The sequence below is a fragment of the Amblyomma mixtum genome, chromosome 9, assembly GCF_055824585.1.
Source record: "Amblyomma mixtum isolate Tamu chromosome 9, ASM5582458v1, whole genome shotgun sequence".
Classification (NCBI taxonomy): Eukaryota; Metazoa; Arthropoda; class Arachnida; order Ixodida; family Ixodidae; genus Amblyomma; species Amblyomma mixtum.
Window position 1 is genome coordinate 64,274,476 of NC_143020.1, and position 21,781 is coordinate 64,296,256.

General features: G+C 49.1%; 1 protein-coding gene across 3 annotated transcripts in view; it reads left to right on the plus strand.

The window, feature by feature from the left end:
* The window catches only part of Ubr1 (Ubr1 ubiquitin ligase), a 61,596-nt gene extending 44,976 nt beyond the window's left edge, over window positions 1-16,620 (plus strand). For 2 of the 3 annotated variants that reach the window (XM_089560232.1, XM_089560233.1), the window contains exons 21-27: window positions 1,811-2,064; window positions 2,934-3,336; window positions 4,773-4,934; window positions 7,469-7,686; window positions 8,354-8,576; window positions 10,618-10,741; window positions 12,362-16,620. In XM_089560232.1, coding sequence (XP_089416358.1) covers window positions 1,811-2,064; window positions 2,934-3,336; window positions 4,773-4,934; window positions 7,469-7,686; window positions 8,354-8,576; window positions 10,618-10,741; window positions 12,362-12,561 — 1,584 coding nt within the window. In that variant the 3' untranslated portion in view covers window positions 12,562-16,620. The remainder of the gene's footprint in view (window positions 1-1,810; window positions 2,065-2,933; window positions 3,337-4,772; window positions 4,935-7,468; window positions 7,687-8,353; window positions 8,577-10,617; window positions 10,742-12,361) is intronic. The other variant, XM_089560234.1, reaches the window with a different exon arrangement.
* Window positions 16,621-21,781: the final 5,161 nt, after the last annotated feature.

Below are 21,781 nucleotides of genomic sequence, written 5' to 3' on the forward strand. Positions count from 1 at the left end.
ATTTTGATTTTTGACGAGTCTTGGCCAGGCTTGGCTACGGAACTGGCTGCAAGAAGCCACACGCGAGTTGGAGGGGCCGCCACTAGATGGCTATCTGCCTCGCGCCCCGAACGCCGCGATCTTTATCGTGGGAGGTGGTGAGGAGGAGGGGCAGCCACTCGTGGGAGGTGGTGAGGAGGAGGGGCGTGGCTGCGGTCGCTTATCAGCGCGTCTTTTCTTTCACTCTTTCTTTTTATCTTTTAACTCTCCTTTATCTGCAAGTGACAGCGGTGGTGGCTCCGCTGGAGCCAGTCGGCAGGGCCCGTGCAATTTCCTTTTCATCCTTCTCAGTCGCAACAACATCTTTATTGTGCTTTGATGGCGTGATAGCGTTGAGTAAGCCGAAGGGGCTTTCCCTTGAGGAAAAGCTGGACGTACTAAACGCAGTGGACAGGCAGCCAGGGCGGCTTACGCGGAGCAGCGCGGCGAGCAGCCTGGCGAGCAGCCTACGAACATTTCAGTGCTTGACGCTGTGCACAACGTCGCTTCAGCGTGGACTGCAGTGAGCGCGTGAACTGCACAGCACTGCTGCGTGCGTGCGGTGTGGCCGCACCGCAAAGCGACGCTGACAGCAATGCGGCCTTTGCTATTGAGAAACGCGTTGTTCTTTCCAGCGAGCGAAAGAAACTGCAATCCACCATTCTCGATTTTTTAAAGTCCTAGGGTCAATTTGCGGAAATAAATTGTTTCTAGTCAAAGCTGCACTGTTTTCATTAATTTTCGGTGCTTTCCTCACTGTTGCGTTTTCCCGGCTGTTACGTTTTTTTTTCCCGGTGCGGTGAAAAACGTATGAACGGGGTTCTACTGTATAGCCATAGTTTCATTATAACCCGTGCTGAGCGACCTTGCTAGGGTAATCGTCATTCCTTTGCTATATCTAATATTCCGTTATAAACCGTTTCGTTATAACGTGGTTAGACTGTATTCGCTGGGTATGTACTGGACTCTGTGGTATTGTAACTTTTGTCTGGTCTGTGAAACTGGCCCCAAGCCGAACATCGATGGCTACTAGCTTTGGAAATTGCGCCACCAGCGCCAGAAAAACACCACTTGCGAGTCTGGCCAAATGGAGGTGGATGCAAGCAAAATTTTCTTTGACGGGTCACCACAGCAACGTAACCTGCGCAACACAACGGTGTTATCAGATGCGGACAGTCATACATTCAATGCCAGTCAAGATGTGAAAGTTTATGCTTCGTTGAGGTAGTCAAACAAGACTGCGTTAATCACGCACGGGAAGTGCGTGGGAATGGTACTGCGCAACCTCTTGCAGTGGCATGAGGGTGAGGGCAAGCAAAGCCTCGGTGGTAGGGGACAACTCACAGCCGAGCTAGTTAACAAGCTGGCTGTATATTATAGCCGGGTGCTAAGATCTGACATATGTGATGTGGATGCCATGCAGCAAGCCGTGATGGCAATATATTGCTACATCTTGTCCACTGATGACTGCTGCAGTCGTATCTTGTGCACCGCTAGTAAGCAGTCTTGATGCCGCCGCAAAGGTGTAAAAGCTAAACGGGAGCCTAAACTCAGGCACAAGTACAGCTTGGCAAGCGATGTGGCTGAAGCTCTTTTGCCTGTCTACAATCTCTTGTCAGGAAAGAGCCTGCTGCAGAAATGCCTGCAGGGGGAAGACTTAGAACTCTAACAGGAGCTTTCACTCTATCATCTGGACAGTGACTCACAAAGAGGGGCATTCGTCGCTGTTTGGTGTGGAAGCAGGCACAGCAGAAGTTGTGCTGTGCTCTAATGCTGGCGTGCTTTAATGCAGGTGGGTCTGGATGCGAACCCGAACGTGGATGACGACCGGGTGCCCGCCCAGGTGTGGTGGTCCTGTGCCTACACCATCCATGGTGCCGAGTGGCTTCTGCGGGGCAAGCCCCTCCTGGGCGACCTCTCGGCACGGCGGTTGCACTGCCTCGAGGCGCTGGTGCGCACCGCAGCCGCCTCCCTGCGTGTGTCCCCTCCCATGGCCGTGGCCAGTCACTGCCTGCGCCTGCTGGGCCGAGTGTTTGCCGTCTCCAGGTACGGTATGCCTCGCTGCTGTGAGTGCAGGCAATGCAGGGGCCAGCAATCCCTAGCAGCAAGGCTAATCGGCCCAATATTGTTTCAGTATTCGCCAAGACTGGCCCTACAAAGGACCAGAGTGGAACCATCCATTTCCAATACTGGGCCAATATCCTGTGCTACTTGGGATGTGGGTGCCTGCGATGTGAGGCTAGGGAATGTGTGTGCTGGCAGTACTGGCGCCAGCAAGGTGGACGCCAAGAAAGCAAATGTCTTCCCAGGTTGACCACCTGCTTTGTGAATCATTTGACTTTGCATAATGCATCGGGCAATAGTCGCCGACCAATTTTTTGGACTCGACAGGACCTGAAAAGGGGTCTGAATAATCGTTCTATTAATTCGTTTGTATTTGTACCACAGTCATGCCTTCTTCATCATCATCATCATCAGCCTGACTACGCCCATTGCAGGGCAAAGACCTCTCCCATGTCTCTCCAATTAACCCTGTCCTTGCCAGTTGCGGCCACCGTATGCCCGCAAACCTCTTAATCCTGTTTCTGTGCAGATTCCTGTGTAAGGTGTGCCACGAATAAGAGTTTGTCTAACGAAACAAGGTTATTAAAGAGTGGAATACAATTATGTAGTTAAGAAGATTAATTTCTCTTGGCAAAGAACGTTGTGATCTCAGAGTTGTGCCCAGTGTTATTTGTGTGCATGACCCAGTATGGTAGCAACGAGGGCTTGTTGTTGCATATTTGGTTGTGAGCAGCATGGCAGAAACAGTGAGGATGAACACTGGGAAAGCACCAACTAAAGGTTGGTCAAGGGCCAACGGAGTATTCCAAAATGCCTTTACACTCTACCCCTCTCTCCCTCTCCGCCTACAGTCCACCCGGAGTGACTCCAAGCAGTCCTCCAGACAGCAGCTCTGCTCCCACATCACCCCCTGCCGGCTCCCAGCCTGCCCCCACTGTGACAGTGTCAGCGCCCTCCGGTGGGGAACCGTCTAAAGACCAGCCCTCCCCCTCGGTGGCGTACCTGGCCAGCAATGTCCTGGCCACTGGGAGCGTGCCCCCGTCCGACCCCGCTGTGCCCCCGGCCCTGGCGGTCACCCTGCAGACGTCGGCCAGGGGCTCCGTGCTGGACGTGGATGCCTTCGGGCTGTTGGTGGCACTGTGCCTGTCGGCGCCCTCGCTGTTTGCTGGCCGGGGCGGCACTCCACCCTTGCCACTAGGGGGCGCCCTGGACGGACATGTTCTGCGGCTGGTCCTCGCCCTTCACCTGGTTCAGGTGGGTGGAGGCATAAACAGATAAGATGGTTACAGCAGCTGATTGATTTTAAGACCTTTAGCTCTTACTCTTCACATTTCTAGATTGTGGGTGGAGGCATAAACGGAAAAGGCGTTTAGAGCAGCTGATTGATTTTAAGAGCATTAGCTCTTACTCATCATGTTTCCTGATTTCGCGGGGTCTGCTACCACCCTGAGATCGCAGTGCCATCTGTGGCAGCAACTAGGAAACAGCACATCTCGCATTGAGACTTGTACCGCCATCTACAATAGCTTTGTAGAAACAACCACCTGCTGCGTGCCAATGATTACGTCACAGTCCAATATGGTGGATAGAGGCGGAACTATGGGAGTGTAACCGAACAGCTAACGCCTTCCGGATGGTGATGGCCTCTTTCAGACTTCATTAATTCGGACTTGCGTGATATTTCGGATTTCGCTGAGGAACTGTCACGCATCTCAAAGGAACATGTACATATTCAGGACTGATATTTCAGACTCTGTGGAGTTGAGAAGATTGATTTTTGAGACTAAAATGGATGCCAGCATTACTGTAGAAATTGTTTTTCGACTGAAAGCTCGCTTCTTCGGCCGATATATGCACAAGCAGGCATTGCTGTCACAACCAACCGCTTCTTAGCCGCCGTGAAAGGGGCCATCTTGGATTTAAACAGAGTCAGTCGGACAGATTGGCTTTGTTATGCTTGGCTATTTTTTTTCACCATTTCCACTTGAGCACTCTGAGCCGCCTCTGCTCGGCACTCAGTGTTCCGTATGCGGTCACCTAAGGTTTGAATACTGCAGCAGCTGCGCTCAGAAATGGTATTACCGAGAAGTGAAATCGTCAGCTAATTTTTAGCAAGAAAAAAAAAATGCAGAGAGCTTGAACATAGTGGTTTTCCGGCCCACCGCTTTTTATGGGGGAAGAAAGAGTGTCATGATGGGTGACGATGACCACAGGAATGGGGCACGAATATATGTAAGCATATCGGGAGTGGGCCTGATTATAACCGTGAGTTGAGGCTCGCGTTGCAGACATAACGAAAGGAGTTCTCACATTGTGCCTGGCGAGCTTTCCAGGTCTCCGGGTAAGTAATCGGATACGATGCGCCCATATTCAAACTAGCGAAATGTTCAGACATCAGATATATGATGAGCGTTTCTTGTTAAGCTATTTCATCTGCATTCAAAAACTCTTATTTATGCATCTATCTCTTGTTTCACGTGGACCACTGTCCACAGAGCACGAGGCTTGTCGTTCTGAGCGGAAACACGCCTGTCTAGTATTTGTGGTCATTGTGGCATTATGCTTGGTACTTGTGTATTTCGGTGGCCTTGTAAAGTTAGCGGCAGCTTCCTCCCTCAGAAGTGTTGCGGATTGTTAAGATTTTACGCGCGGCCCGTGTCACTGTTTACGATGGTCACTGGCCTGTCCAGGTGATCCTGACTGTGGAGCCACATGAGGAGAAGATGGAGACGGACTCCGTGCTGCCTGGCGAGGAGGAGCAGACCAAGCCCTCGGAGTCGCACTCCAGGCTACTGGACTTCTGCCGAGAGGTGCTGTCTGCAGCCGGAGTCCTGCAGCAGAATCCGTCGATGGTGAGTGTGACGGAGGCTTCGCTGATGATGGTCCCTTCGTGATGTGGGGGCAAACTCGGAAGCGTGTCTTGTTCGTCGTGCCAGCCGAGGGCTGTGCGCAATGTCTTTCTCTCTTGTTTGTTCTTCCTGTCGCAGTCACACAGTGGCTTCTAAGCTTTGCTGGTGACCGCAGGTTTGCAAGGTTTTTTACCTGGACACAGCAGTCTCGTTTCGGCCGAGAGAAAATGCGAAAGTGCTCACATGCTGAAATCTCAGTGTGAAGTTCACGTGGAGCCCTCTGTTGCAGCAGGCTTTGTGTAGCTAGAATGTACACCCCGTGTCAAAAGTACACAGCCCAAGGGGTTTGCTTGTGAGGCCTGTAGTCAGCCTCGTTATGCACCCTCAGCGACCTTAAAGGTGCACTGAAGAGGAATCTGAACTCGTCTTTCTGCCGCGGGAACTCGATCTACACGTTCCTAGCATTCTTTGAAACTTCGATTTATTGCCCTGTGTGGCCGATTTCCCTAATTAAATCGAACTAACGTCCGGCTCTTGCCTTTTTTTTAAAAATTCTCCTTTGTACGGTGGGCGGAGTCGACCGACGCGGGGAGTGCCTTTCACCCAGTCCCGTGGCGGCTTGCCGCTTTGCCATCGGCGGAGTAATACGTAGTAGTCCGTAGAAGGAAATAGTCCGCGCCTATTTTTATTTCTGCGGGCTTATTTTGCGGCTATATTATCTGCAAATGAAACTATTTATTCACGAAAACCTAAAAAACAAAATGAAGCGAAAGCAACGAAAGGCACTCCACGCGTTGGTCGACTCCGCCCACCATACGAGGGAGAATTAAAAAAAAAAGGCGGGAGCCGGACGTTAATTCGATTTAATTAGGGAAATCGGCCACACAGGGCAATAAGTCGCAGTTTCTAAGAATGCTAGGAACGTGTAGATTGAGTTCCCGTGGCAAAAAGACAAGTTCAGAATCCTCTTCAGTGCACCTTTAATCTTTCGTAAGAGTAATGGCTATGCATCCTTAATTTTCCAAAGATTTGGACTGTTAGGAATGCTAGGGGGCGCCACTAAACAGCTTAGAAGCAAACCCTTTGGGCTGTATACTTTTGACGGGGGCTGTACCTGGAGGCCGTTTTGAGGCAAGGTCAAACGCGCTGGTGTGGTAAAAATTTTTGAAAGAATTCTGGTGGGAGATGCACATTTAGCGGTTTGCGGAGCTGAAAGAACTTATGTGGGCTCTTTTTCTTTCTCTGTTGAAAAGGAAGTTTTTCTTCCCTCTCAGAATTGTTCTTGCTGCCAACGCATTGTTCTAATTGCTTGAAAGCTCCCTCTGTGAACCATAATAGACAGCACTCACCTGCTGTTTAAAAGCACCTGCTATCCTATCATGCTAGCATTGTGGGTAGGTACAAGAGGCTTCAGTGCTGGGCAATGATTCAGGCATTGAACGTGGCAAATCTGAGCCTGTGGTTATGGCAGACATTGACTTATTGTGCACTTGTTCACAGCTCTAGCCATCATCAGGCAGTGAATCACAGTGACGAGCTCCTTGAATCCACCAGTGTGCACATGAACAGGTGTGCATGGCCAGACATACAGTAAAAACCCGTGTATAATACGAACCCGAATATAATACGGGGCTAAGTTTTAGAGACGCGAAATGGGAAAAAAAGTTTCACCCGCGTATAATACGAGTAACACAAGCTCATAGAAGACATTTATTCAAATCGCATCCCGCACTTCACTTCAATTACTTTGTTCTTCATAGCGCTTTCTTCGGATATTTCTTTGTCCGACAAATCATCCCAAATGTACTCATCTTCCGTGCCATCGAGGGCGTTTGAGATGCCGCACTTCTTAAGCCCGCTTCAGCCGCCCGGTTGGCGTCACTGCAGGCCCACCTGAGCGCATCCACTCTGCGTAGCACCGCCTGACTGCGTCCTTGAACGGTTTGTTTACACAACCATCAAACGGCCACGAAAGCTTTGTCGCGTTCCGCTGCACGCGAAAAGGGCTTCTTTCTGTTGTGGCCATTCACGAATGCTTCCTTCAACGACACCAAACTGCCTCCCGGCCGCACCGTTGCCGATGTTCTCCGCAGCCAAAATCGCTTGAAAGTAGCCGAGTACTGTTTTCAAGACCGTGACATCGTGCTCTCTAAAACAATATCCACTTCACGAAGCGTGCCTTACATGCGAGCACGTGCGTTGTCAACAGGCGCGCCCAACGGATCAACAAAGAAACGACGTCGTGACGTCGTTTGTCGAGAGTAACGAAGCCAAGCCGTAGCCACGCCGCAAAAACGAAACCAATACTTCGAGCAAGTTCGAAAATTTTTGTTCGGATCCGTAAATAGTACGAGGCGGAAATTTAGGACGCTAATTATGGGAAAAAAAACGTATTATACGCGGGTTTTTACGGTATTTTTCAGGGGTTGGCATGGCGTTGGCACCAGCCATGCCAACCACTGCACCGAAACAACAAAGCTATCACGTGAATGCCTCCTAGAGCAGTAATTGGATTGTGTGCATCTCTTCCCGCACAGCAGCTGGGCAGCCACTTTGTGGAGGCCGTGCACGAGGGCCTGCGCCCGTTCCTGCGGTGCAGTGCCATCTTCCTGCACTTCCTGGGCAGCCGGCCGCCCCCCAGCGCCCTGTGTGTGGCCGATGGCGACACCTGGGAGGCCCTGTGCGAGTTCCTCTCCGTGCCGGCCGACCTCTCCTACGTGCTGGCACCGTCCGTCCTGCGGCAACTGGCCATAGGGTGAGTGTGGACGAGTGTGGATGATTGTGGGATTATGCTATGGATGTTGGTGTCATTGCCTGACAGTCGGAGATTGTGTATGCAGTAGAACTTCACAGGTACAGTACGGTCCATTGTTAAAGGGAACATGCGATCGCGTGGCCTCCGTGCTTCGCGAAGTCCTGTTGCTTAAATGCGGCGAGAATGGGTGGCATCAGGCAGATGCGCAAAAAGACCAGCCACCATGCTTACTGTGCATACATCTTGTGCCATCAATTCTCGTACGTTCTGGGCGGCAGCGCTTCGCGAAGCGCAGAAGCCACACGATCGCATGTTCCCTTTAACAGTGGACTGTACTGTACGTTCCTAGACTGCTGCATTTTCATGATGTGGTCCCTTTCTAGCATCCGTAGGCAACTATGCAATACTAATGTAACAGTTCTGTTGCAACTGTGACACTGTTCCCACATGCTGTGTGGCGAAAGTGTTCCTTGGGACTAGAGTAATGAATGTGCCAAGTTTACGAAAACTTGGTGAGAAACATAAAATTAGCGAAAATTTATATTTTAATGCCAAAGGCAGTGGTTGCGTTCATGTGAGTGACTGAAGTTTAAAACTGCAATGCATGCGACTGCTAGTGCTGCGGTTGCCGTCATACCTTCGAGTCTTTCCGCTGTCCTCCTCCCAGGTGGGCGTCACACAGGACGGTGCCCACGCAGCTGCGTTCACCGCGGCTGGTTCGGCACCCCGTGCAGCCCAACCGGCTGGTGGAGCTGCCGAGCGACTTCAGCGAGCTCATCAACGAAGCGTCTCTCTTCCGCTGCCCCAACTCGGATGGCGACGACTCTCGCTCGCCCACGCTGTGCCTGGTGTGCGGCCGACTGCTCTGCTCCCAGAGCTACTGCTGCCAGGTCAGAGACAGTTGGGGGGCTCCGCGCGTTGCATAGGTGCCAGAACTGCGTGAACATTGTTACTCCATGCCATGCTGACAGTGCTGAAAGTTGACCCTGTTGGTTTTCGGCACGTAGCCGTGGGTCGCTTGTGCTAGCTTTACGGGGCTGAAGCTCCCAAACTTTACGACTGCATTTAGGGGCAACAAGTGGCTATAGTTAGCTGATAGCTGAAAGTAGAACACTTAGGGTATGGGGTGTTATCTTCTGTTGGTGGTAAGAATCGATTGTGTGGCGGGCTGTTCATAGTTCGAACATGAAAGAAGTGAGTTTTTTTTAATTATGGTGAGTTTGAAATAACGAGCCTTTTTAGGGGGTCCACTGGTCTTTGGGACCAAAAAAAAAATTATAAAAAAAAAGACAGTTATCTAAAAATGACATTTTTGGAACCGTACAGCTATTGTTCTCCAACTCTACCAATTTTTTTACTTCCGAAAATCAGAATTTTGACCGTAATATTAAATTTAGATCGTTGTGTGGGCTCAATTTGCGCTGGAAAACAAAATTTACTGGCATGAAAATTGTAGATACCTGGCTGTGTTAGTTTGTCGATATCTTGGCATTTTGGACAGGTAGAGACAAAGTAATGTTTTTTGCTAAGAGAAGCTGAAGGCGCAGCGTTTGCAGTAATCAAGGCGCAGTTGTTCAGTTGCACTTAAAAAATATGTTTTTCCAAAGTTTATCGATGCATGATATTGACACCTTAAATACTGCTATCCCAAGTGCTTTAAAATTGCTAGTAAAGGTAAAATGGAACAATGGCTTTGGTTATCGCACTATTCACTCACTGACAAATGCAGTCATGCGTTAAAAATTCGGCTCTGGCCTTTGCTCTTGTCTTGTGGAAGGGAATGCACCTAGTTGAAGCCAGTCCCACCTGGACAACATCACGACTTTGGGCACGCTTCCTTGATATGGCCTTTGGTGTTTGTTTCCGAAAATTCCAAGTCCCCAGTATGGGAGAGGATGCGGACCTCTTGTTTGGGAAGCGGATATACCGTATAAACGCGTGTAAGGGCCGCACTTTTTTTTCCAGATTCGGGAGCCAATTTTCGGGGTGCGGCCCATACACGCGATTTAGAAAAAAAAATTTTTTTTTTTAAGCAAAAACACAGCAATCGGGGAATGAACGGCATTTATTCTATGTTCAGTCGACACTCGCAGAGTATTTCGACTCTGAGCTGGTGTTGTGCTCTGGTGCACGCTCATCCCAAAGAAGCCGTGCAGCAGCATGTCCGCTGTCAACGCATAGCCGTTGTTCCGCATTTCCATCACTAGCAGAGCAGTTCGGGAAACTCACACGGCTCGCCTCGGAAAGCGCGTTTTTTGCAGCTTGTGTTTCTCAATGCACCCTTTTGATTGCACGGTCATCGGACGCACTTCTTGGCCACGTCGAGTTCCCTGTCCGCCGCACGCTTGCCGTGTTCGAGAGCTAACTCCCAGCCGTGTAGCTGATAATGTGCTTGCCCATCGTGCTAAAACTGCATTACTCGGCGGCAGCACGCGAAAGCCACAACAACTACGGCGAACGCACTAATCCGCCATAAAAGGCTGGAGCTGGCGATACTGATGCTGATTAGATAGCGGGAAGTCGCGGGGGAGAAAAAAAATTGATGATGATGATGATGGCTGCGGCCTCGGGCGCCATCCATGGACGGTTTTTGGAAGCTCTTGTGCGCGTGCTTGCTTGGCCTCCGCGATCGAGCGCACCGTTGTTCGCAGCCGGAGCCGATCGCGGAGGCCACGGTGCGTGCATTTAGAAGGCTATTCCCGCCTGGGTCGTGGAAAGTTCGGGTGCGGCCCTTACACGGATTTTTTTTTTTTTAAACATTTCCTTTGGGAAAACGGGGTGCGGCCCATACACGGGTGCGGCCCTTACACGCGTTTATACGGTATGTTTGGCTGAAGTGCTTCATTGAGCTGAGTTGGTGTTGATGCTGTGGTCGTGCGGATATCACTAAGGCTAGTCTAGCTGCCTCATGACTGTTGCGGTGTTGTGCAGGTGGAGGTGGGTGGTGACCGGCTTGGGGCCTGCAACCTGCACGTGACCACGTGTGGCGCCGGCACGGGACTCTTCCTGCGGGTGCGGGACTGCAAGGTGCTGCTCCTGGTGGGGCGCACCAAAGGTGGGCGTTGGTCGGCGATGAGCGCATGGCGCGTGTGTATGTTCTTGGGTGATGTCTGGGGCATGTGGTAGCTTCGCTACCTACTGTGTGGAAAGTGAAGCACAGTGATGGCAGACAGATATGTACAGTGTAATCCGCTTACAACGATACAGTTAAACCTCAGTGTAACGAAATCCTTGATGTAACGAAATATTCCAGTTTTCGTAACTTGCGTGGACATGCTGCGCGGCATTGACAACATTTGGCAGTGTATTTGCACACGCGACGATGTCAGCAACTTGCTGCCAGATGTTGCAGGTCTCGAGAGGAAACTGATGCGTGCGTCATTACTGGGCATTAAATGTCCAGAAGAGGTAAGATTTTTTTTAAAGGTGAGAGTAAAGATGCGCTGAACCTCCTCCTTGCAAATGCTTGGTTGTTATTTTTTTATAATTTGATCTACGTTTCTTGAGCAGGGTTGGTTCTTGCCACGGGCGTATTTAGGCGACCTATACCTGTTTTTTTTTGCGCTAGACTGATTGCCACTGCCAATATTCTTTGTTTTTCAATTATATGACGGTCCCCTCAAAGTCGTATTTTTGGGTTCCACTGCACCATGTGACTATGCGTCCTTTCCGTTGGTTTCTGACCTGCATACCTTGGTCACACTCTGCTTCATTGATTGCCAAGAAGCCTCTTGTCAGTGGATAGACTGGTAGGACTCTAGGTTTTGACAGGATATTGCTTATTCGATCAGTTAATTACCATATGAACTCGTGTAAAGATCAATTTTTTAAAATGAATTTTGGAGCCGCGGTCCACCTACGAATTTAAAATTAATGTAGAACCATAATTTTTTCACAATTATCTAGTCCAAAACAAGGAGTGCAGCCCATACAGGGGCATTGCCCTTACACAAGAGATATGGTACTCTAATGAATCAGTTAATCACTCTTCATCAAATGCTTGTTTATTCATTCAATAAGTTACGATTACAATGGAGTGCGCAAACATTTGAAATTTCAAGTAGTTTACGAATAGCATAGTTTACGAATAGCATTTGCTATTTGTAAACTACTGAAATCTGAAATGTTTGACGTCCAAAAATTACAAGATTTCCGTTTTTCCGATCTCGTGGCCAAGTGCCTCTGTGTTTCCTCATCTTTGAAGAATGGTTTGATTCATAACTAACTCTTACTAGTTGTATTCACTTTTCAGTTGAAAATTTGATATTTTTCATACTTCTAGAGTGCGTATAACACAAAAAAAAATTGACAGTGGCTTAGCTCGGCTGTGCCAGGATATACGTAGCGAAAGCAAGCGCAACGACCAAGCAAGCGGTGTGACGTCATGCCAGATGGCGCGGCAAGCGTGCGGTTGCGAGGCAACAGCTCAAGGTCGGCCTCTGTGCCTCCTCGGAGCACTGCCACAGCGAAATAGCAAGTTCGTGGCCATGTAGCTATCGCTACAAAAGACTCATAGTAAGGGAGGCTCCCTAGGACAAGGCTCGAGGAGGAAGACCCTCTCTCAAGCCTCCCTTCGGCTAGAAGGAGCATTCTCAAAAGACCCCCCACAGGGTGTACGCGCTATTGTTGACCGCAGAGGCAACTAAAAGAGTGCTGTGCGACACTTTCTGCGCAGGTTGCTACCTGCCACCTCCGTATGTCGACGAATACGGCGAGACCGACTCGGGCCTCATGCGCGGCAACCCGTTGCACCTGTGTCCGCGCCGCTACGAGCAGCTGCAGCAGCTGTGGCTCTCGCACGGCATCCCCGAACAGGTGGCGCACGCCCTGGAGCAGTCGACGGGCCTCTCCTCAACCAACTGGGCCCTTATGTGAACCCCCAGTGTGTGTGTGTGCGTCTCGTTTCAGTACTCTGCTGTCCCTTCTCTTTGCGGACGAAAGAAAAAAAAAAAGTGTTGGAACCCCTGCCAAAGGATGGTGGCTGGACTGTGATGCCACAGTTCCGTTCTCTGCGCGGACGGGGTACGGTGGTACAACAAGGGGTGGAGGAGTATATCGGCCCCCCCACCTGTGTTTGGACATCTCTACAGTGTTGGCATCGTCATTGCAGTGTTAAAGGAAAAAAAAACTGAAGTAAAAAAGATTTGTTTTTACCCTTTCTCAGTGCTCTAGGACCGATTTTGTGGAAAAGAAAAAGTGAAAAGAAAAAGCGGTGTTGCGTGGAGGCAGGCGCCACTTGATTGCTTTGTGGACATCTGCGTGAATTGGTCTGTGAAACAAGCGCGTGCTGCCATCTGGAGTTTGTGAACGTTACCTCATTGCAAGGCAGTGAGGCAGCAGTCTTCTCTCGATGAATGGCATGCACGGACGGGCCCCTGTGGGGTGAGAGAAAAGGCGCAGCTTAACGACTTCCTGTACAGAGTACGCAGCATGCGGGCAGTAGATGATGGTTTTCTAGAGCTTGTGTGGAGTTGGGTGAATGGAGATCTTTCGTTGGGGGCCGGCTCTTCCTGGTCTTGGAGAAACCGTGCCTGATGTTGGTTGACAGCTCACTTCTCCTAGTAGCCAATTTAGACGGAATGGATCTGGGTCTCATGGTGGGTTGTGTTGGCTCCCCGGAGCACCAAGATCCATGCACGCTTCAACCGCAACCTTTTCTTTAGTCGTTTTGTTTTGGAACTGACCCCATTCTGTTGAGTGTAAAAATCTCCTTTTAGTGGTCTGTTTCACTCATTTTTGTTGTGGGAGGTGCTTGTACAGGCTCATATTTGCATGCATGTCAGGTAGCAAAGACACGTGGAGTTTCTGAGTACCGTTTGAAAGCTATTGATTCCTCGAGGCTAAAGACATAAGAACTGAAGAATCCTGAACTGCAGGGCACTAGCAGCATTTCTGGAAATTGCTTGGGAAGGACAGACATGCATTTATGTGGCTTAAAAAAAATTCACGTGCCCTTAATACTTTCTCTGTTAAGGGTCTAAATTTTAGCACGACTGTCAGCTAGATATAGGAGCAGGGCTTTTAGTTGCTGTCTGTGGTGACCAAAGATATCCCAACGCCTATTCTGAGGCTGCTCGCCTAGCTACCAGAAAATCGGTTCTTGGAGCCAGATTTTCTAGCTTCGAGCGTGCAGTTTGTATTGGTGATGAAAATTACAGCTGTCAATGCTTTTAAACCCTTGGTGCTTAGAGTCTTTGCACCTTGAAGTTCCCTGCTTTTACACTGGCGAGTTGGATGCGGTTCCGTTCACTGCACTGCAGGTGTCTCGATACGAAGTATCCCAGCCTTAAATTGATCAAATCAGTGCAGTTGAATCAGTGAAGTGCAGCGAATGGGAACCATGCAGTAGTGTGACCAAAGTTTGGCCTGCGTCTTTGCCTCTTAAATACCACAGTTTATAAACTGTGGCAATCATCATGCTTTTAATTGGAAGAGGCCGTTAGGGAGCATCTGTCTGTAAGGGGGCTTTGTGGTGTGTAATTTTCGATCATGCCTGGTTCAAGCGTGATGTAGATACGTAGTTCATTTGAAGTGCAGCTGCTCCTGAACCTGGGAGGTTTGTTTTCTGGCATGCAGTAGTGTCCAGGGCCAGCAGTCTGGTGTTCAGTCCACGTAGTTTGCAGCCACTGTCTCGGATATCTGTGCGCTGCAGGGGTGAGATGTCAGCAGAATGCTTTAATGTTGCCCTCACTGTCGTCTCATTGATGGTGAGGTTCTTTGACGCCTTCGTATGCCTTCACTTGGGGCGTACGTTAGATCAAAAGCCCACAACTAGTTAATGTAAAGAATTTACTCTGAAATTTTTTGGTGGCTGCTGCCGCTGTTAGTCTGGAAGGGACACCTTAGTTCCTTGCATGAGTCCTCTACTTTGTAGGGCAGTGGAGTGGGGGCATGTGTGGCCATTGCGAATTTTGACCTTACTTTTCATTAGTTTCCTGTTTTGAGCTCTTTAGTTGATAATCGCTGTTTTAGAGCTGATACTTAGTTTGCCAAGATCCGGGCTAATTACACATTGTTATGATACCCCTTAACTGATTAATCATCATTCTCATAAAAATTTTCTTGTTCTCGAGTGGGCCCGTGTTTTGCTAGTCCTGCTCGTTTGGTTTCTGTAATAAAGTTAATCTTATCGGCACTGTAATAAACACATAAAACTAAAAGAGCGATTCGTAACGCAGTGTTCCAATAGTGTTGCTTGCGTCTACGAGCTTGGATATCTTTTCTCGTGCCAACAGAATCTGGCTCACCATGACTGATGTGGACTGCTTGAATTTTGTAGTGCTCTTAGGAAAGCAAGAGGATGCGTTATTGCAAGCCTCAGAAAAGGGTAATATGTGGCTGTTCTCAGAAAAAAAGTTAATGTTAGGCAGGGGCATTCACTTGCCTGAGCATATTCAGTATTTCTTGGGGTATTCAGTATTTATTGTTTCGTACTACGTTCGTCATGGTACAGCCTACGCATTTGACATTCTTCTTGTGTTCTTTTCTGCACTGAAGTGTGTTGAAAAATCTTTTTTCTTTTTTGCTATGTCAACATTTTTCCTTTACCTGTGTGGTCTGGGCTTTTTATGCTTTTGTTTTGTGGACAAGTTCCAGTGCTCAAAATGTGCAGTTCTTTTGGATTGTACTTGGAATGCTCACATTTTTGTGATGACAAGTGTTCAAAGTGTGGCACTTCAGTCTTGAAACTTGTACTGACTGCAATAACGAATCTCGCGAAAGTAGACTGGAAATTGGATTTCATAGTACATTGGTATGTATGGAGCTATCTTTTCACCAGAAGTGTGTGCGCGTCAAATTTGAAATCTTGCAGCAGAGTGTTCGCCTAACCTTGTGGCACAGTATGGTTTATTCCTATTGGAGGTGATGGAAAACTTGCACTCAGTCCAAGGCGTCATCCGTACATCAAAAGACGGTGCATTCGTAATTCTTGTAGACAAATCGATCTCAGATCTGTGGCCAGCGTTGTTGGCTGAAGAGCTCAACGCAGCCAGTTTTGGCAGCTAGAACTACGTTGTTATGCACCAATGTTTTTTTTTTTCCCGTGAAAATAGTTCCTGTAACTTGCAAGTGCACAAAGAGCAAAATACTATTATGTTCTGTCCATGTGAACAAAGTGCATCTTAGGAACTAAGGCTGCCATCATTATTCAGCATTTAGGCTTTAGTTTAGGAAGTAATATTATTTTGTTGGCGGAACGTTGGAGCACTAGTTTCGGCACTTTTGAATGCTACTGCTTTTGGATGATTGCAGTCTTGTGGTACTATAAGTGGGTTTAAGATCCTCATTGTAGTTGTGCTGCTTAAGGCTGCGTAGGTTGATCCAAGATGGCACCCAAATCTCACTTCTTTTAGGCCTCGCAGAGCAGTATCTACCACCACTGCTGCTACCTTAGAGGACGTAATGGAAATGTGACAGGGTTTCACTAAGCAGGGGTTATGATTCACTTCACAAGGGCCCGCTTGCATAGCTTGTTAAAAATTAGGTGGCTGCGTGAGAGCCAGTCAAGGGGAAGAAGGCATCATGGTATGTTGCAGCGAGATGTGCGAGAATGGTCATATCAGAGTGTGTTCTTTTCAGCACTGTTTGCTCCTGCCAGCACTGTGAATTCTCAAGATACGGAAGGGCCCCGAGGAAGTGCCCTGATGCGTGCCCCCGAGTCGAGGGCGTCGCTCTGCTCTCTGGAGGACATTTTCTTTCTCTCTTTCTCGTCACTTTGTTATCTGTGTGTGTACAGAAAGGGCACGAAGTGGACTAGACGTGGCCCATTTTTAATTCTTGGTGTGCCTTGCGGAATGTTTGGGGCACACTCGCCGTGAGACGTGCTTGTGATCACTCTTTACGTGGATGCTTTTTTTTTTTTTCTTCCTTGGCACATCTAAGGTGGTGTGAGCAAGTCTGGTAATGTTTAATAAAAGAGTGCTATATTTGGGACTGGTCTGGAAGCCTGTGCGATGTTACACGTACACAGAGTCTGTCAAAAGACAAAGTACACTCTGGGCACCGGCAAGCGCGTCCGATAACAGTTCCGCCACTCTGCTGTATATACAGTCAGGGACAAAAGTCTCCGGACCACGTGTTCCTCAAACGAAGCTTATAGCTCTACTATCAGACAGCGGCTGGAGACTGCACTTGTGGAGATGAAAGGACAAAAATGTAAATTTTACCTCCACAAGTGTGGTCTCCAGCCGCCGACTAATAACAGAGCTATCGGCTTCGTTAGAGGAACACGTAGTCCGGAGACTTTTGTCCCCGACTGTATCTGTCCACTCGAGACCGGCTCTTCGGCGGGTTACTCCATGGACTACTCACTAGTGATCCGCGAGTGCACTCGGATCACGTGACCACAGTGGAGAGGGGCACTTCACCGCACCCTGTTCATGCGGTTAACATTGGGCAAATAAGCACGAAACCATGTGTGCAGCATGCTCTCTTAAGGGGGCTCTGGACACTGCGTTCAAAATTATTTTCATTTGTATATGAAGTGCGATCAAATTTGTTACAAATATGTACCTTTTTGTGCTTGATTTCAGGGCTGCATTTTATTTTAGGCCAGCTGTATAATTACAGTTGACCTTGTGTTTGAGCAGGCGCAGGAGTTTTATGTGTGTTCACGAAGCCCTGTTCTGTGCAATAAAACTATTTTAGTAGGATACAACAAAAAAAAAGTTGGTGACAGTGCGCCACAGTCTGTGGCATACAGTATTACTCTGCTGTTCATAACAGAATCTGTTTTTAATGACTACCAAACAGCCAGAGGCATCAAAATCATTGAGCTTGTAGTTTTGTCATGATTAGCTTCTTGTTTTGTTACGAAGGAAATATTTAACAATGGTGTACTTTTTATCATGGAGGAATTCTGTGCGGCGGTTCTGAATGTGGGTGGAGCTTCACTGCAGACTTTAGTTGTATCCGACCATAGAGCTTCTTTTAGAAGCCCCGTACTCTTGGAAATAAAAAAGCCGTTGCGATGGCTGAGGGGTTATGGCGCTTTGCTGCTGACCTGAAAGACGCGGGTTCGACTCCGGCCGCGGCGGTCGCTTTTCGATGCAGGTGAAATTCTACAGCCCCGTGTTCGGTGCGATGTCAGTGCACGTTAAAGAACCCCAGGTGGCCGAAATTTCCGGAGCCCTTCACTACGAAGTCCCTCGTAGCAGTCACTGCGATTGATGGGGAACGCGTTAGCATGTTGGCTCCGATGTCGTGAGCTCACCTACTGCGCAGTGACGAAAACTAGAGCATGCAGCACGGACCTGTGTGTGCCAAAGAACTGCCACAGCGCGAAAGGCTGGCGGTTTTACACATGGAGTGAAAGGCTGCAGCGATGGCCGAGTGGCCTAAAACAGCACTTAACTAGCAACCCTGAAAGAGCCGATGTCTGTCTAAAGCATCTCAGTTACCCACAGAAATAAATATGATTGGGGTTGGGATTGCCGCGGCGGAGCGAACAGTTCTGCTTCGCTGGCCACTGCCCGAGAGCACTATTCTAGAAGAGTTGAAATCTGGGTTAGTTGGTACATTATACTTAAGAAAAACTATTCTATCGCCGCAGCCGAACACGCCTCGCGTTAAACTGAAAAACACTCTCGCACTGTGCATTGCACATCGTCTTCAACTAATACTACTATCGAACTAATACCGTCGCCAGACGTGCCGACGACCCACCAAAGCAAAACCATGAGCCAACCAGACTGCTCTTGTACATCTGTTCGGCTTAACTGCACAGTAAAAAAATTTCCACCCTTAAAGGTGTAACGTTAACGACTGCATCCTTTCCACACCCTTATTTTTCTTTTTTCGAAATTGGGGACACTGTGCACGTTAATTGGCATTTTTAATGCACCCTTCAAAGGTGCACGGGTGCAAGGTTGTTAGCTCCTTCGGGTGCAAGGGTGCGAAAGGTGTGTGGGTGCTCTTTGACTTGTTGGACAACATTGCAGTAATTGAATCAAGCGTGCTTTTAAAATGGTGTAAGCTATTCGAGCTTTACATCAAATGAAAGCCGCAGCTATGACTGCAATTTGCGCCCCCATAATTTGTAAATTAACTGAACTATTTTAGCTGAAGTGCTCATCCTCGCTCATCATCACTGATCATCACTGATTCCAAATAGGGGCTCGCTGAAATGGCATATATAAACTTGGAGGAAGTGCGCTTTGTGGCAGTTAAGTATTGCGCGCAGCAGTGGCGGTTCTGAACCTGTCTCCTCAGTAGCTTAATTTGTATGACACATTCCATCTATGCTGTTCATGTTTCGTTGGCAAAAATACGTGGTACATTACTGTATGTGTTACTGTGCGGGCGAGTTTGCTGAAGGTTGACCTCCTTTGGCAAGCTTTTCTTTCTTCCTTTTTTTTAATGTATTCAGAAAAATCACGTGCTGAACGTAATGCAGACATCACGGATGTGACAAGCAAACGGGCTCAGAAAAGCCGTGAAAGACACATCTATGTATTATTGAGGATGCCGTAACTGTAGTGCAAAGTTAGACAGGTCGTCGGCAGCTTTTCGTGAGGAATGTTTAGCTTCCCATTCCCACCAAGAGTGCGCACAAAAAATCGATCAGTGTCTTTTAAAGCAATCAAAACCTATGAAACTCTAAAGAAGTCGGTAAAAGGTTGCAACTGTAACGATCCCACCCTTACTACGGGTGTGAAAAGCATACTTTGCACCCTTTTGGGAGGGTGTGAGTTTTGTAGCGAGAGCTACACTATGCTACCCAGTCAAGCTCAGTCAAGCATTTCGCCTTGAGCCTGGGAAGCCGATAGTGCGCATGCGCGAAACCAGGGAGGAGCAGCAGGTGCGCGGCGCATGACGTCAGAGTTCGCCTCCGCGCCGGCCCGACTACGCCCGCTGGCGCCGAGCGTGCATGATCGGCGGAGACGCCTGAGGAAAGAGAAGAACGTCTTGCGAAGCGGAGACGCCAGGTAGCTCTCGCTACGTATACCCTGGCATAGCTGAGCTAAGCCACTGCCATTTTTTTTACAGTGTACGTTAAAACCCAACCACTTTTAAAGCGAGAGCTTTACTACTTGCACTTTCAGCCTTTGCCGTGTCGCGGCGGTGCCGCCACCGGCGCCTAACGCCTGCGCTCTCCGCTAGGAGCGCAACAGGTGCTTTGTGACGTCACGCCGAAGAGAGGGGTCACCGACTCGCGCCGTCGCAAGCCGCGGCGGTGCCACCACGGCGTGGCCTCCGCGATCGAAGCGCGCTTTTGAGCAACGGCGCGCGCCGCCGCCGGAGCAGATCGCGGCGGCCACGACCACGGGGCATTTCAATTGAAAGGAAAGCTGGTCAAACATATGTCGGTGAAGCGGGCGCAGTTTCCACTAATACCTGCCAGTGCAATGACCATACACAAGTCGCAAGGTGGAACCTTCGATGCAGTCCTCTACGAGTATGCATCCAAGCACCCCCACAAATTGGTGTATGTAGTCTTGAGTCGTGCTACGAGTTTACAAGGCTTATATCTTACAAACAAGGATGGATGCCGACAGTTCACCCGTAACGGGCCTAATCCCGACAAGTTTCTCGTGGCAGAATTTGAAAGGCTAGAAAACTATAGGTTGGTCACTGCGTTCAGTCGTTGTGAAGACTTAATCGCCAACAATGTGGTCACGGTTGTCACATTGAACGTGAGATCCCTTGCTGCGAATCAACACGACATAGCCACAGATACACTCCTTAATGTCAGCTCATGTGCTAGTATTCACTGAGACAGGGTGCTCTGGGGATACTCCCATCTGCATACCTGGGTTCAACTTTGTCGGGGGGGGGGGGGGGGGGGGGGGGCTAGGCGCGATAACCAAAGTAGAAACGCGGGTATGCATATACGTAAGGCAACCCTTGGAAGCAACCGTAGTGACACCCCCAGTGCCTACCGAAGATGGGGAAGCAGTGTGTTTTGAAGTGAATGCTTTGGACTTAGTTGTGGCTGGTGTCTACATCTCACCGCAAACAGGAGACGATGCTGTACTCAAAAACCCTCGCGAACGGCCTGCCGAAGCGCACCGATAAAAGAATGCTCATATGCACTGGTAATTTCAACAAGGACCCAAGAAGAGACCCCAAATTCATCGAGTCCTTGGACGAAAAATACTACCTCCAGCTATGCCCTCAGCAGCCAAGATCAACTACTCAATGGGGGGGGGGGGGGGGTAGTTTGGACTTGGTCGCCTACAGAAACGCAGACCGGTATTCAATAAGAGAGGTACAAGTGAAGAGTCACTTCTTCACGGACCACACCGAAGTGTGTTTATTGGCTTGAATAAAACCGATTAACCACTGTAACAATGTGTCTTCTTGTGTGACTAGTGTGTACCTTGGATTTACCAGGACACTTACCATGAGTGCCAAGCATGCCGTTGTAGCCAGTGCAGGAACAGCAGTTCTACAAGCCGCCGCGGTGGCTCAGTGGTTATGGTGCTCGGCTGCTGACCCGAAAGACGCGGGTTCGATCCCGGCCGCGGCGGCTGGAATTTCTTTGGAGGAGAAATTCTAGAGGCCCGTGTACTGTTCGGTGTCAGTGCACGTTAAAGAACCCCAGGTGGTCTAAATTTCCGGAGCCCTCCACTACGGCGTCTCTCATAGCCTTAGTCGCTTTGGGACGTTAAACCCTATAAACGAAACGAACGAACGAGCAGTTCTACAGTCTGCATTAACATCACCAGCAACCAAATATATCCTCACAGCCGCAGCGATTATAGTTTCACTACTAATAGCCAAGTGGTCACCACAGCAGCACCAAGGTATACAACAAGTTTCACACAAGCACCACAACAGCACGACTATCATGTGAGCGAGGGCGTAGCCACGGGTATTGCTTTCGCGATTTCCCGGCTTAACCAAGTTGAGCCACAGCCATTTTTTTTTTAAATTTGAATAGACTACAGCGGCCACGAGCAGGCTGTTTGCATCGGGATCCCGCGCTCGTTAAGCCCGATGTCACTGTTCCGCTTGTGCAGCCCGCCACGGACAATAAACTTGCACCAGGGGGAGATGCCACAAACCCATCGCTCGCATATAGAGGGAGAAAAATCAACTAAAATTGAACAAATCAAATCTGCGCTGTACTTGAGGTGAAAGTATACCGAAC